This window comes from Odontesthes bonariensis, chromosome 13 (genome assembly GCF_027942865.1).
Source record: "Odontesthes bonariensis isolate fOdoBon6 chromosome 13, fOdoBon6.hap1, whole genome shotgun sequence".
Lineage (NCBI taxonomy): Eukaryota > Metazoa > Chordata > Actinopteri > Atheriniformes > Atherinopsidae > Odontesthes > Odontesthes bonariensis.
The window spans coordinates 11135294-11148880 of record NC_134518.1 but is presented as its reverse complement, the minus strand read 5'-3'; the positions used below and the strand labels follow the sequence as shown (position 1 = coordinate 11148880).

The 13587-nt window shown below is 41.9% G+C and overlaps 1 protein-coding gene across 3 annotated transcripts in view; it reads right to left on the bottom strand.

The window, feature by feature from the left end:
* Positions 1–415: 415 nt before the first annotated feature.
* The window catches only part of ppp3cb (protein phosphatase 3, catalytic subunit, beta isozyme), a 36320-nt gene continuing 23148 nt past the window's right edge, over positions 416–13587 (bottom strand). For 2 of the 3 annotated variants that reach the window (XM_075480921.1, XM_075480922.1), the window contains exons 6-14: positions 11647–11786; positions 10486–10563; positions 9102–9196; positions 8672–8797; positions 6420–6497; positions 6244–6328; positions 5901–5998; positions 4775–4822; positions 416–1569 (exon numbers count right to left, since the gene is read on the bottom strand). In XM_075480921.1, coding sequence (XP_075337036.1) covers positions 1391–1569; positions 4775–4822; positions 5901–5998; positions 6244–6328; positions 6420–6497; positions 8672–8797; positions 9102–9196; positions 10486–10563; positions 11647–11786 — 927 coding nt within the window. In that variant the 3' untranslated portion in view covers positions 416–1390. The remainder of the gene's footprint in view (positions 1570–4774; positions 4823–5900; positions 5999–6243; positions 6329–6419; positions 6498–8671; positions 8798–9101; positions 9197–10485; positions 10564–11646; positions 11787–13587) is intronic. The other variant, XM_075480923.1, reaches the window with a different exon arrangement.

The following is a 13587-nucleotide window of genomic DNA, read 5'->3' as shown; positions in this document are numbered from 1 at the left end:
AAACACAGAGCACAAATATAATCTTCACATTATTATCAAAGAACTTAACTTTGCATGCACTGATGCGTTAATATAAATGCTTTACAAAGACCTTTTTCTTCTGACTTCTTCTTGTTGTCTTGGCTGCTGCCTTCACCAGAAGAGTCAGTTTCCTCTGTGAAATATCATTTACTGCTTTTTAGGCCAGAGACTCCCGGCCATTGCTGCTTTTTTTTGGTAGCAGACAGCAACGCGGGAACAAAAGAGGATGTAGAAAGACAATGAAGAGCATGACTTCACATTTGAACTCCCTCACGTTGAATAAAGCATCCTACTTTTGCTATACTGCATCTTGCATCCTGTGATCGTATGTATCAGATGTGCAATAAAACCTCTCTATGTATCCTATTTACACGCAACAGGTGTGTGTGTGTGTGTGTGTGTGTGTGTGTGTGAGGGGGGCGGGGGTCCTCACTTATGATCCAGGCACAGTTTCAAGCCTTTCCCAAGAGCTGACTGGCTAGGAACTTGAGTTTTACAGCTGGGGTGGGGTCGTCCACTTGGCTTCAGGTGGAGAATGTGTGGAGTGTAGTGCTACAAAAGCAAACGGGAAACTCCTCCGCAGAGGAAAAGGACAGCGAGAGCTCAGATTAGACCGCACCTGGGACCATCTCCCACATTTTTTGCCGACTCATACACCACCACATCACACATCAAAAAATTGCCCGCCTGCTTGTGATAGTAAAACAAAAACACTTTTTCAAATAGAACCGCACAGACACTTGAAGCATGTGTACGCACGCCACATGCAGGCATATCAACAACTCTTTAAAAACCAACCTAAGTTTAATTCCCACTCCCTGTGTTGGGATACAAACAGGACAAAGAAGCACACACACACCCGGGACCTTAAATGCTTTCGGCCCCACGCTTGACCCCGTCCATCCCGCCCCAAAAGCACACACCACCCACACAGGAATGTCATGCCGACACTCTCAACCCAGTGGCGATCCCACGACACACACGGTGAACGGCAGCTCTTTTTCTTCGGCATGGGTTGTGTTTTAGGAGTTTCTTTCCTGCTGTGCAGGTACATAGGAGTTGTAGTTCTCAAGAATAGGGCTGATCAGTTCAGTAAAGAAACTCGGCCTTTGGTGGTAAAGTCCAGGAACGCTCATGCCTTTAAATAACAGCTGAGGGCAATGGGAAGGGGGCTAGGTAACGATGTGTCTGTGTGTGACTGTATGTAAATGGTATGTCTGTAGCCTTTTAAGTGTATGAAACACTGTGTTTATATGTGATGCGTTTCTCTTGTGTATATATGCCTATGTACACGTATCTATAAATATGGTACCGTATCATTGTTGTAACTGCAGGTATGTGTCTGGGCATGTGGGAGTGTTATGTCCCATCACTGTATATTGCTGTTACTGTCGGTCCCATTGGGCTCTCCCATGTTCATGCGGCCCATCGACAGGCCCACGCTATTGACGGCGTCCCGCCGGGGTGGCATCCTCTCGTTGATCCGGTCCAGACCTTTGGCCTCCTCGAAACTGCTGATCCGATGCTGTGGGGAGAAGCCACGGATGGCTGCAGAGACATGCGCACACACGCGTACACACAGACACAAACATACACACAGACACACGTAGAATTAATATTTAACAAAAAATTCAGTAGAATCTTGTGTATCCAAACCCTTTAGGTCTCTGTGGGTAATATTCAGAGCACTAAAATAGACTGCAATTCTGAATCACCTTTTACTAGTTTGTAATAAGTGAAGGCCTTTTCCCAAATCATTCATTCTGGTTTAATTGACCTTTTCAATGCTTTCATTTTAGAGAAGCAGTTAGGGATTGCAGATCATTGGGATCCTTATTCTGCCCCCTTTAGCTGAGGATCATTTTGGGTTTGAATAAACAAAGTTTGGTCGTAAAATCCCATCTACACAGTTCTAACAACAAAATCGAAATACATCAGCAGGTGCGCATCTGTTGTCTGAATGCTGAGCTAGGATTACTTTGACCTGGGCTCACAATAGGTGACAGTCAATATGACTCGGCCATAGATCCTAGAGCAGTAGTCTGAGAATAGATAAGCCATAGGGAGACACAGAATATGAAGCACAGCTGCACAGAAGCGGTAGTTCTCAAGTCCTTAAAACATATTTCTTGAGAGTTCTGAGAGTCAAGCGTTTGTTCAAAAGAAAGCCCTTTTTGATCAAATTTTGTAACCTGCACATAAGAATTAAAAGGTAAAGACTAAATTTCAGGTTTTTATCCATCTAATGGGCTCGTGGGTCAGTTGGTCCTATTGTGACTTTTATTAGACTTGATCAAATTTGATATATTTGTGATCAAGGTCAGTTTTGTTCTTCCTGTGTGAATTGCTACTGCACTTGAAGGGACACTCCACTGATTTCTCACATACGGTTTAGAATTGGATGGTTGAAGCTTGGCCTACGACAACAAATATTTAAATAACGGGTGAGCATTTTGGGAAATACTCTTATTTGCATAGATGAGGTAAATACTCATTTTATAGGTCATTGCAGAGTAAAGACTCATCTACACCATAAGCTGTTAGAATGGAAACACAGCAAGGCTGCTTCTATCTGCAATGAATCAATCTGGATTTTTTACAACTGTGAAGCTTACTAATTGACTCACCCTGTACTGTGTGTGGTTTTACGGGAAGCCCTGTAGCTGATAATGATGTGACTCATCATTATCAGTTACAGGACTTCCCGTACACAAGAGCGTCACAAGTCCTTGTGAAATAGTCATAACATCTGCAACTATCTATATGCAGCTGTGCAACCTAATCACCTCAGAAAGTTGTGCTTATTAGAAACTGTGGTCTAACAGACCCTGCAGGACACCGTTTAATGAAATCCCCTTATGTTGTCATGGCCTACAGCCTTGTTGCCTGTGGAGGTAGTGCTAGTTAGTGGATGTGACTTCAGTTCCATATGTGTTGTAATTCTCACTGCATTAGGGCTAAGAAGCTTTTCTGGCAATGAAAAATTTAAACCTACAATGTTTTGATGTTAATGTGGTTTTGTCTAGGGCGTTTCACACTGACCAATAGGTAGCCACTGTGCAAATTAGTTCCATGGTGATGTGGACAAGTAACAGAGGCTAAGCCTGCGCTGCAAAAGAAGCCTTTGCAAGAAGAGCGTTGGAAAGCATTCAGGAACAGAATCTTCTGTGGGAATCATTAATTCCCTTTTATGTCAATTTTAGGCCTTGTAACTGCAAATTGTTTGTAAATGCAAAAAGATTCATAATACATTAAACAAAAGGTCTTTAAATTTAATGCAATTGCTGTGCTAAATCACTGGAGTGCCCTTTTAAATTCCATTCAAAATTAACCAAAAGATGAACAAGCACTTCTTTCAATGATGTCATAAAACCAATTTCACTAAAACAAGAAGTATATGACTGGAAGCTGTAAAATCAGCTGAAGTGTGGTTTCTGTGGTTGATAAATTCCCCCAGACCTACGAGGAGGTCTGTCTGGAGAGCCCAGCAGCACTTTTGAACAACTGTGACTGTCACGTTCATTCGGCAGTTATTCACAGAAACACTATGCCTCTGTATCGCACAGTGAACATCTTACACCGCCTACAAATCCTATTACATAACAGCAAAAAGATAGGGTGAGGAATACCCATAATTCATTTGGTTTGAACAAATTATGGATTGCACTGTAGGTAAGCCGAAGACAGCACTGAACACACAGCAATACAGTTTACTAAAGCGTGCAGACAAATGACTAGGTCTGTATACACAGGGTATACTATACTAAATACAAACGAACATGACAACAATCTGTTCAGTAGCACAGAAGAACCTGGCAGACCTGTTTGGCTTCCATTAAAACTGCCATTCCGATTGAATGAATTCACACAGCATATATGTACAGGTCTGAAGTCTGGGAATCGCTGCTAATATTTGGAACACATGTATTTAGCATTCTATTCCAAACCCAACATCAACTTTTCAGAGACATTTTAAACTCATTCACTGGGCTTCTTCAGCAAACTTCCCATGTGCTATCACGTGGCACTTATCTGACGTCAGGATCCCATGTCATTGCCAGACTTTATGTTCTATACTTTAACCTTGTGACCATTTGCTGAAGGAGACAGAGAGCTCTCTGAGAAGCTGAGTTTTGCCACATATGTTGATAAGGGTTGGTTTGTAAAATGAATACAAATGTTCCCTCAGCACATCAATTTCAAGTCACTGCTGCAGGTGACCCTTGTTCTGCCGTAGCTTGTAGAGAAACAGATTGATTGCATGTTCATTGACTACAGAGCTACAGCACTTACACAAAACATAAAGAGAAGACTGTAACACAATGCAGTCTACAGTAAAACGTTTGATTAACCCTGTCCCCCTTTACCACACCCACTCCCACCCACAGCCCCGCTCTACTTCTATGTATGTGTGTGTGTGCATGGTAAGGAAATACAACTCTGGATGTGTGTTGCATCTGAATAGGATGTAAATGAAGATGTGCGCGTGTACAGGCGAGTCATTGTTGTGGTGTTTCCCAGGAGGAGGAAAGAGAAAAGTTTGCTTATGTTTGTGTGAGTGGCCTCAGTATGCTGCTGATTTAGGCTTTGATTTGAGCGCTGATGCGGTTAGAAGAGCTCAGTGCATCGTGGGTAAAGAGAATCTATGACCTCATGAGCATGGTGGCTGAAAGTGCAGCCATGCCACACGCACACACAGACACACGCACACACACACACACACACACACACAATGAAATGAGAGTGATTTTACCTTCATCATCCTTAACTGTCTCGATAGCTTCTATGGCCTCAATGGTTGCTGAAGGATGAGCAAAAGAGGAGAAAGAAAGGAGGACAGGAAGAGAGAGAAGAAGACAGAGTCCGAGAGAGAAGATGAAGTACAAGGAGAGGAGGAGGGGAAGGAAAACGAAGTGAAGGCTGAAACATGCTTCTGTGCGGATATGCGTTAACATCTTTGCCTGAGAATGCAAAGAAGGAGTGTAGGAGTGACCACAGCTCTGTTCAATGTTGTCAAACATTATGGCAAAAAAAGAAAAAGAAAAAAGTTTATCCAGCAGTTGGGTTCCAAAAAGATAAAATGAAAAACAACCTACAAAGAAAGAAGATTAAAAATAAAAAAGGTTGAAGACTGATCTTTAGTTGAATATATATGTACATATAACAGCCTCCCAAAAACATGAAAGGAGGCTGGTCTAAAAACTAAGCACGTAAACCTCACTGTATCCAATTCAAGTCCAGCTGAGATCCTTTGATTTAGATTTCAGCTACCCACTAGGAATTAAAGGCAGAAATATGCCAAAATCCAATTTTTTTTTACCATGTTGTCGTTTGGATGAAAGTAATTAACTCAATGTTTGTAAAGTGTCAGACTCGGAGGGGGGGGGGCATGTTTCAGGCTTTAAACGTGCGACGCCCTCGGAGCATTACTGAGATCATGGCAGCTTCAGAGGGCATCTGGTGTTAGCAGCAGCTTGTGTTAGCTCTCTCACACACACAAACTCGCAAGTCCTCTCACTTTTGTCTGGAAGATTTTTATGATACTGCAACCTACTCATTGTCATTTTCTGACTCTTAGTGTTTCTCTCTCTCTCATACACTCGCAGACACAACCAGCAGGCTGTTAGTATCCTCTACACTGGTGAGGTGAGGTGGAGAGAGTGAGTGAGTCAGTGAGGCAGACGGATGAGAGGAGAGAAACAGCAGAAGAGGAGAAGAGAGGGCAGGAAGGAAGGAACTGGAGGATGATCCAAGGCAGGTATTCAAACCGTCCATGTGTTCTTGTATTTTTCTTTTTTTTTTTTTTTCTTTAACATTTCTGTTTCCGAAGGTGCGTTCAGGGCAGGATGCGATTGTGTGTGAGTGTGTAAAGCACTCACCGCTCTGCAGCGTCTGCTTGCCCCCGGACAGCACTCCGCTGGGCAGCATGCCTGTAGGCGTCAGTCCCTTCAGGGTCAAGACGTTCTCACTCTCCTCCCTGCGAAACAGGCAGATGTGTGTGGAGGACAGATGTGTGTGGATATAAAAAGACAGAACAGGTGGGAGGGGAGAGAAATTCAGAGAATTACACACTTCCTCACAATCTGCACCTGCAAACAGGCAAACACATGCTTGTGGGTTAAAACAAAGAACATGAAATGCAATTTTTAAAAAAAGGGATGATCTGGTGTTCGCGGATTTCCACAGAAGATAAAAAAAGAGCTAAACTAGAACTTGACCCACCGTAGAACAGAGAACATTTTGGCCATCTTCCCGATGGCACGGATCTTGTTTTTGATCACTTCTTTCCTTGCTGCTGCTGCGCTGGCTGTAATAAATGTCCAAAAAGCCTGTGATTATCGACATGTGTTCATTCTGTCATTGAGCCTTGTCTGAATCAGCCGGCGAGCGCTTCTTACCGTCATAGATCTCGTCTCCATCGTTCATGAGTTCGTCGTCAGAGCAGATACTCAGAACATTGACCAGCATCTCAGTAACTGTCACAAAGAAACAGACACACAAAGACACACACTTTATACTTCAGAACACAATTGGACATTGTTTTAATAGCTGTCACACAATACAAGAAATTTGTCAAATCAAACAAAAATACCAGATTGAAATAAGAGACGTCGGTGTGGATGTGGCTCCACAGCTAACATTCCAAGATCTGGGCTTCAGAGTTGTTAACACACGGTATTGTACATTAATAATGATACCAAAGAAGAACAAATCTGGAAAAACTCTTACACTCTAATAAGTTGGAGTTTTCAGCCTATTTAATGTGGAATAACTGTGGCATTTAAACACCTTTTAGAATGTGTAGTAGAACAAGGAAAACATAAACTGAGAAATGAACTGAATAAGCAATTTTTTTTTCGTTAAACCCAATTATCATTCTATGTACCATTCATTTAGCATATGCTTTCATCCAGAGTGATTTGGAAAATCTTGTCCAAAGAAACTTCGACATGTGAACTGGAAAAGTTATAAAACCCTTCTGCAACCTTCCGAGTGAAGACGACCACTTCACCTGAGCTGAGCTGCTGTTTTGTCGGTTGCTTTGTTGAAATATTGACAATGACGTCAGTGACAAGTTCATAATAAGACTGAGTAGATCTATTTCCCAGCAGACCTATTATTACAGCCCTGCTAGAACAGGTCAGGTTGAGTGTCTACTCGGAAAAGGTCTGATGCGGTTGATCCAGTTTTTATGTTTGGAAGCAGGAGTACTCGAAAAGTTGAATGAAAATTTTTGCAGTGGGACATGGTCCACCTCAGTGGATCCTATACTGCTCTTAACTTTAACGTATCAAAAACCAGTGACACCTTTTTCAAACAGTTTGATGTTAATTCAAGTGTATAAAGCTGTTTTTTACACTGGTCAAAAAGCCCACATTACCCACACGTGGCTAACACCGGCTAATATCTGGCTTTTGAGTTTGAGGTTTGATCCATATTTAGTCCCGCATCAAGTTACTCCGTATTAGAGTATTTATCAACTTCGGGCCTGATCGGCATTGATCCGGATCCACAAGCTAATCCTCAAAGCGAGGGCTGCGTTTGTGTTTGCAAGAGTGGGCACAGCTCACTTTTCTTTACAGATATACCTGTTTATTGACTATAGTATCTCACATGGAGGCTCTCAAACAAACAGCAACAATTTAAAGAGGAAAAGACGACATTTTCCTGACTGAAAAACAGGTGGCAGCTGCTTTTCAGTTCCACTGCGTGGGCTAACGCTTGTGTTCTAGTAAAAAGTAATAAACTAGCCTACCTTAGAAAGGCGCTGTTATTTGAAATTGTAGAAATCTTGTTAAAGGGTTAGTTCGCCATTTTGCACATTAAGCCCTGTTTTTAGGTAGTCTTGGGTGAATTATAGATGTTCTGATCACAATTTGGACATTTGGTGCTGAACGGAGCATTTAGGTATCCACTGCTGCAGCCCCCCCACCTTTGCATTGAGTCAATGACCACTCAAGCAAACAATCATAAAACGGCGTTAAACTTTCGTTTGAAAAGACATGGAACTCACCGTGTGGTCAGTGGTGGACAGCGATAAATTGACCCGAAAATCGCAGCGAAATGTGCCTTCTAACAGTTGTTTTAGCATTTGGTGGACCTATTTTTCCGGACACCGTTGAATAGCAGCAGCAAGACATCCAGCGACATACAGCGCGCGGAGTAATACTAGTCAAACCAATACAAATCAATGAAGACGGACAATAATGGTAATATAACTTCTCTGGAAGCGTATTTCGCGGTGATTTTCGAGCCAACGTATCGCTGTCCACTACAGACCACACGGTGAGTTTCATGTCTCTGCAAACGAAAGTTTAATGCCGTTTTATGATTGTTTGCTTGAGTGGTCATTGACTCAATGCAAAGGTGGGGGGGCTGCAGCAGTGGATACCTAAATGCTCCGTTCAGCACCAAATGTCCAAATTGTGATCAGAACATCTCTAACTCATCCCAGAATACCCCCAAACAGGGCTTAATGTGCAAAATGGCGAACTAACACTTTAAATTCAACAATCTCTAGCTGACGTGTATAATAAATACTGAAGGTGTCACAAGCTTGAATTTTGTAGTATTTATGTTACATTTTTGCAAAATAGTGTCATCACAGAGTACAATGTTTTGATTTTAATGTGCAGGTTGAGTGTGGTACCCTTTTCTCCCACGAAAGGCAGCGACCACGTGAAGACGTCCATGAAGTTGGGCAGCCAGTAGGGGTGTGGAGAGCAGTTGAACTGACGAATGTTCATCACATTGTTCTCATACTTTAACACCGCAGCTACATACACACACACACACACACACACACACACACACACACACAGAACACACACACAACACATGCAAACAAACACACAAGCAGGAATTATTACTATTTTAACATTTGTTCAAATAGTAGGCAATGTTAACTTTTTTTAAGTTTTAAAAATATAAGAAGATTTTTTTGTCATGTTATGTAAAGTATGTGCTAAATGATTAGGAATAACATACCGTTTGGTGTAAAATAACTGAACCGCAGCGTTAACATTTCAGCTCATTGTGTGAGTACAGAAAATATATCTGTGTGTTTCTGCGAGTCAAACCTTTGTTGTTGTAGACATCCAGGTAGTTGGGAGCAGAGAAGATGGTGATGAGGGAGGGAAAACCTGTTGTCTGACTCTTCCTATACATGCGGTATCTGAAAAAAAGAGAAGCAAACGAGCCGCCTCCGTTACGGGTATTCAAATGAGACACCGCATTACTGATGAAAACTGAGGATTTGCTGCAGTGGTTTTTCAAACCAGACAGGACCGGTTCAAGGCTAGACAGCCACACGTTTAAAAACAAAAGCAATGGAGCAGAATCCCTGATGAGGTGGGAAAAAATGAGCTGTTCAACAGGTCACCTACTGAAAGCCCCCTGTGTTTGAGAGAAACTGCTCACAGAACGCTTGTTTTTTTTCATTTATCAAATCTGGTTGTGATGAACGCAAAGCCTCTGTGTGTGTGGATTGTTGCAGGATGATCTAATGATCTCACTCAGAGGTCACGACTTTCACTTTTCTATGGCTTTCTAATCATTTTGAAGTGACTTTCATATATATTATTGATGACACTATTGATGTAGGAACCAGTGTAAAGCTAAATGCAAAAATTTAAACGATGACAGCAGCAAAAAGCCAGCAAAAAACAACGGTTTCACAAAACTTGATGATTATTTGTTCATTTTCTAAGTTGTTCCTGGAGCTGTTCCACCACTATACATAATCAGCTTCAGTCTGCAATCAGGTCCTGCATTTGTTTTAGTGAATTACATTGTGAGACGACAGTGTGCATCCCATTACAGGCTTTTTTTTTAGTATGCATTGTGACGGCAGGGAGTATAATCTGACACTCTTCAGACTGAAACCTGCTCAGTTTAGTCTCTGCGCTTTTCCTGAATATGCAAAAAGAGGTGTCAACATTTTTGAATGAGCACTTCATCAGTACATTAGCTACTGTGAAAAGGCGCAGAAGCATGACCCCCTAAAACAGTTTCTTTTGACCATCCTTTGGCGAGTGCACATGACCCTTGAACTCACACAACTAGTCTGCACGACAGACAAAATGCTCTTAATGGCTTCACCGAAAGGCTCACACAACACCACGGTAGTGACACATACTCAGAGTAGTCCTGCCTTAATCGCTGCATTAGATTTTCAATGAGATAACAGATGCCAGGGATGGATTTGTAGGTCAGAAATTTGCCCCTAAATGTTTTATTTGTACTGCAAAACTTACAAAGCTCTTTGCAAGATGTAGGGCAGTTACACTAAATTTTGTTTTGGCTGTCAAAGCTTTTCAGCCAGACAAATGCTGTGAAACCTCTTTTTCTATTATGTGACATTCCCTGACAAAGAAAGAACTCAGAACATGAACTGTCAAGGTACGCAATTAAATTAAACGCTGCTCCCGTTTAAGTTGAAAGGACTGAACAGAGACAACTTACCCAGCATCCTGTGCTTCATGCGCTCTGATGATTGACAGCAGGTTATTGGTCTGTAAGAACTCGCACACTGCCGGATAACTGGAAGGACAACGAAAATGAGAGCAGCAGAAGAAATATATTGGGGGAGAAATATCAAAAAAAGAGAGCCAGTAAAAAACACTTTTTTGGAGAATCAGGTAATATAATATCACATGGCTGTTGTAAACAGTGAAAAAAGATGGAAGTATTTAACATGAAGCAGTGGGTGATGAGCAGGCCTCTTGTATTCTAATGCAGGGTCTGACAGAGGCCAGCAGGGGACATCCGTGAGGCTGAGTGCACACTAGTTGGTCATTGATGCTGTGTCTCTTAAACATAGAAAATCAGCGTGTTCGCCACAGAGAACCTGTCATAACACCAACTTTCAAACATGAGGACTGTAGTTACGACTGCATCGACTCTCCATCTGTTTCTGAAGCCGCGGCTTCTCGTTTCTACATTCCTTCATTTTCCTTTTTTTTCATTTCCATCTTTCATCATCTGCCCTAACACCACCACCATCAGCCCCCTCCTGCTATGATGATGTCCCTCGTTCTCTCACTGTATCTTAATATCACTCCATATCTGGCAGGAGTAGCCAGTCGTCATAGCAACAGAACCGTGCAGTCTCCCCAGGGGATTGTGGGATATCTTTTCAAGCTGAAACGGAACTGTGTGTATGTGTTTGTGGATGTGTTGTGTTTATGTGTTTGCTTGCACGCTCATTGTGTGTTTTTTGTGTGAACTGGCCAAGATTTTCTGTCTCTGGGACACATCCCAGTCATTGTTAGTGGATCTTGGATGTGGTGTAACTGCAGATAGTATCTCTCTTTCTGTCCTCTCATCACCAACATTCCAAACTAATAGCCTTAAGTCCACCTAAAACTTATTATATTCCTGGTTTGTAGTTGAGTTCCTCATCTCACCACACCATTGAGCACTAACCATCAAAACACATTGTCTGTGTCAGCCTCGAGCTTTAAAAAATTTTGTTTGAATATCAGGTTATCTCATAAATCTGAGCTTTATAAGTAAAGAGATGCTCCAGGACTTCCGCACTATTTTTCCTTTCTTCTAAAACACACTCTATTGATTATTTTTGTTGCATAAAATATTGTGAGGAGTAACTTTGGCTTCCCATACCTGTAGAAATATGAGCATCCTCTGACCGTATTGTGCCCAAAGTATTCCTGGGTCTTCTCATTGCCAAAGTCTTCCAGGGGGTCGGCCCACAGCAGGTCGCACATGGGTCCAAACGCCGGGGGCTCCTTGAACCGGTCCAACTAGGACATACGACAAACACACGGACCAACAGAAACACAGGCTTATGGAAACGCAAATGCTCACACAAATGCAAAAACCCACTCAAAAGTATGTAGAGAAATGGGGTACGTTTAAGTGCAATACACACCTTTTTCAGCCACATAAACAACAAACAAACCCATAATCACATACAGTATAAATCATATGGGAAAGAAGGCAGAGAACACACACAAACGCATACTGTCAGAGCAGAGCATCTCCATGGTAACCCTCACCACACAGGAGGGAGACGATGTCACACCAGCAGATTCACCATGGAAACGCTGCCATTAGGTGAGGAAGCGCGTGTTCATGTGTGTGTCTTTGTATTCTGAGGTGCTGTGAACTGTTCACATTCACCCAAGGCTTGTGCCACTGGTTGAGTTTCATGCCTTTTTATCATTTGGTGTCAGAGAGCATACGCAACAGTCACCGTATGTTCATGGCTGCTTGTAGGTGTGTTTTCAATGGGTCAATCATGTCCCATCAATGTTTTTTATTGCTAACATTTGTACAGAAACATAAACATAAAGAGCAGTACCCAGTGGGGCTGAGTGAACCTGCTAAACAGCATAACAGGCAGACAGAATGTAGTACCTTCATTCTACGCCTTTGAAGGTGATTATAAAAACAATCGACAAACAAAAATCTATAAACAAGCTTTGGGTAATTGTGTGGCAATGGTATAAACACTGTATTTTTACACAATTTGTGTTCTTGTGTTTGTGCTCTAGCCAATAAACTCACACACAGACTGCCTTTCCCAATTTCTATTTCTATTGTACTCTTTGGACTTCAGGTACGACAGAGACGTGCCTCTGATAAGAGGAGAATGTGACAGACGCTAAGCTTCGAGGACTGGTGTGAGCTGAACCACTGGCAGCTCAACATCGGTAAAAAAAAAAAAAAAAAGAGGTCGTTGTGGACTTGAAGAGATGCTCACCTTCCTCCTGGAGATAGAGGTGTCGGAGACGATGACGGGTACAGGAGTAAAAATACCTGTGAGCAAACTGAGCTGGACCAAACCCTGGAAGCTCCATACAAAATGGCAAGAGTTGGGACATTTTTTCCTGCAGTGGCTCTGGCTCATCTACATACTGTATGTGTCACCTTGATGTGGATGTTTTACAAGTCTGCAGAGGCATTTTCTATACGGCGGACCAGAAGCCTGAGGCAGCATTACACTTAAAGATTAAATAAACTTAGTCAAAAGGCAGACACCTGGGGAATTGGGCAATCTACATATAATACTAGAAAGTTGGAAGTTGTCAAAACTGAAGAACATCTCCAATCCTCCACAAGTGTTTCGGTTAAAGAGCACATACAACCAAAAAAAAACTAATAATGACTATATGAGTTCTCCTGGTTCCCAACAGCCCAAAGTCTCAGTGAATGCCATACTTAGTTGTTTTTGCACATGTAAATACACTGGAAATGAATTATTGGAACTTAATACAGCAAAAGTAGTTAAAAGTAGCTTAAGCAGAAAATATGAATAGATGGATTATTGAGCATGCCTGCTGGGCAGATGGCCAAGCCACTTTTCAACAACAAAAAAAATGGCAAAGAACACTTTAGAAGCCTTATCGGCTGTCTCTAAATGTAATCTACATTGTCAAAATACAAAAAAAACCCACACATATGTCCTGGAAAGCAGAATGTTTTTGAGAAATTAAGCTGATTGGTGAAAAAGATGTCTGTGTTTTGAAATGTATGGAAAACCCTTTAACAATTCTTTCTGAACTTCATTTGAATGCTGCCAAAGTTTCAAATCACGGTGTG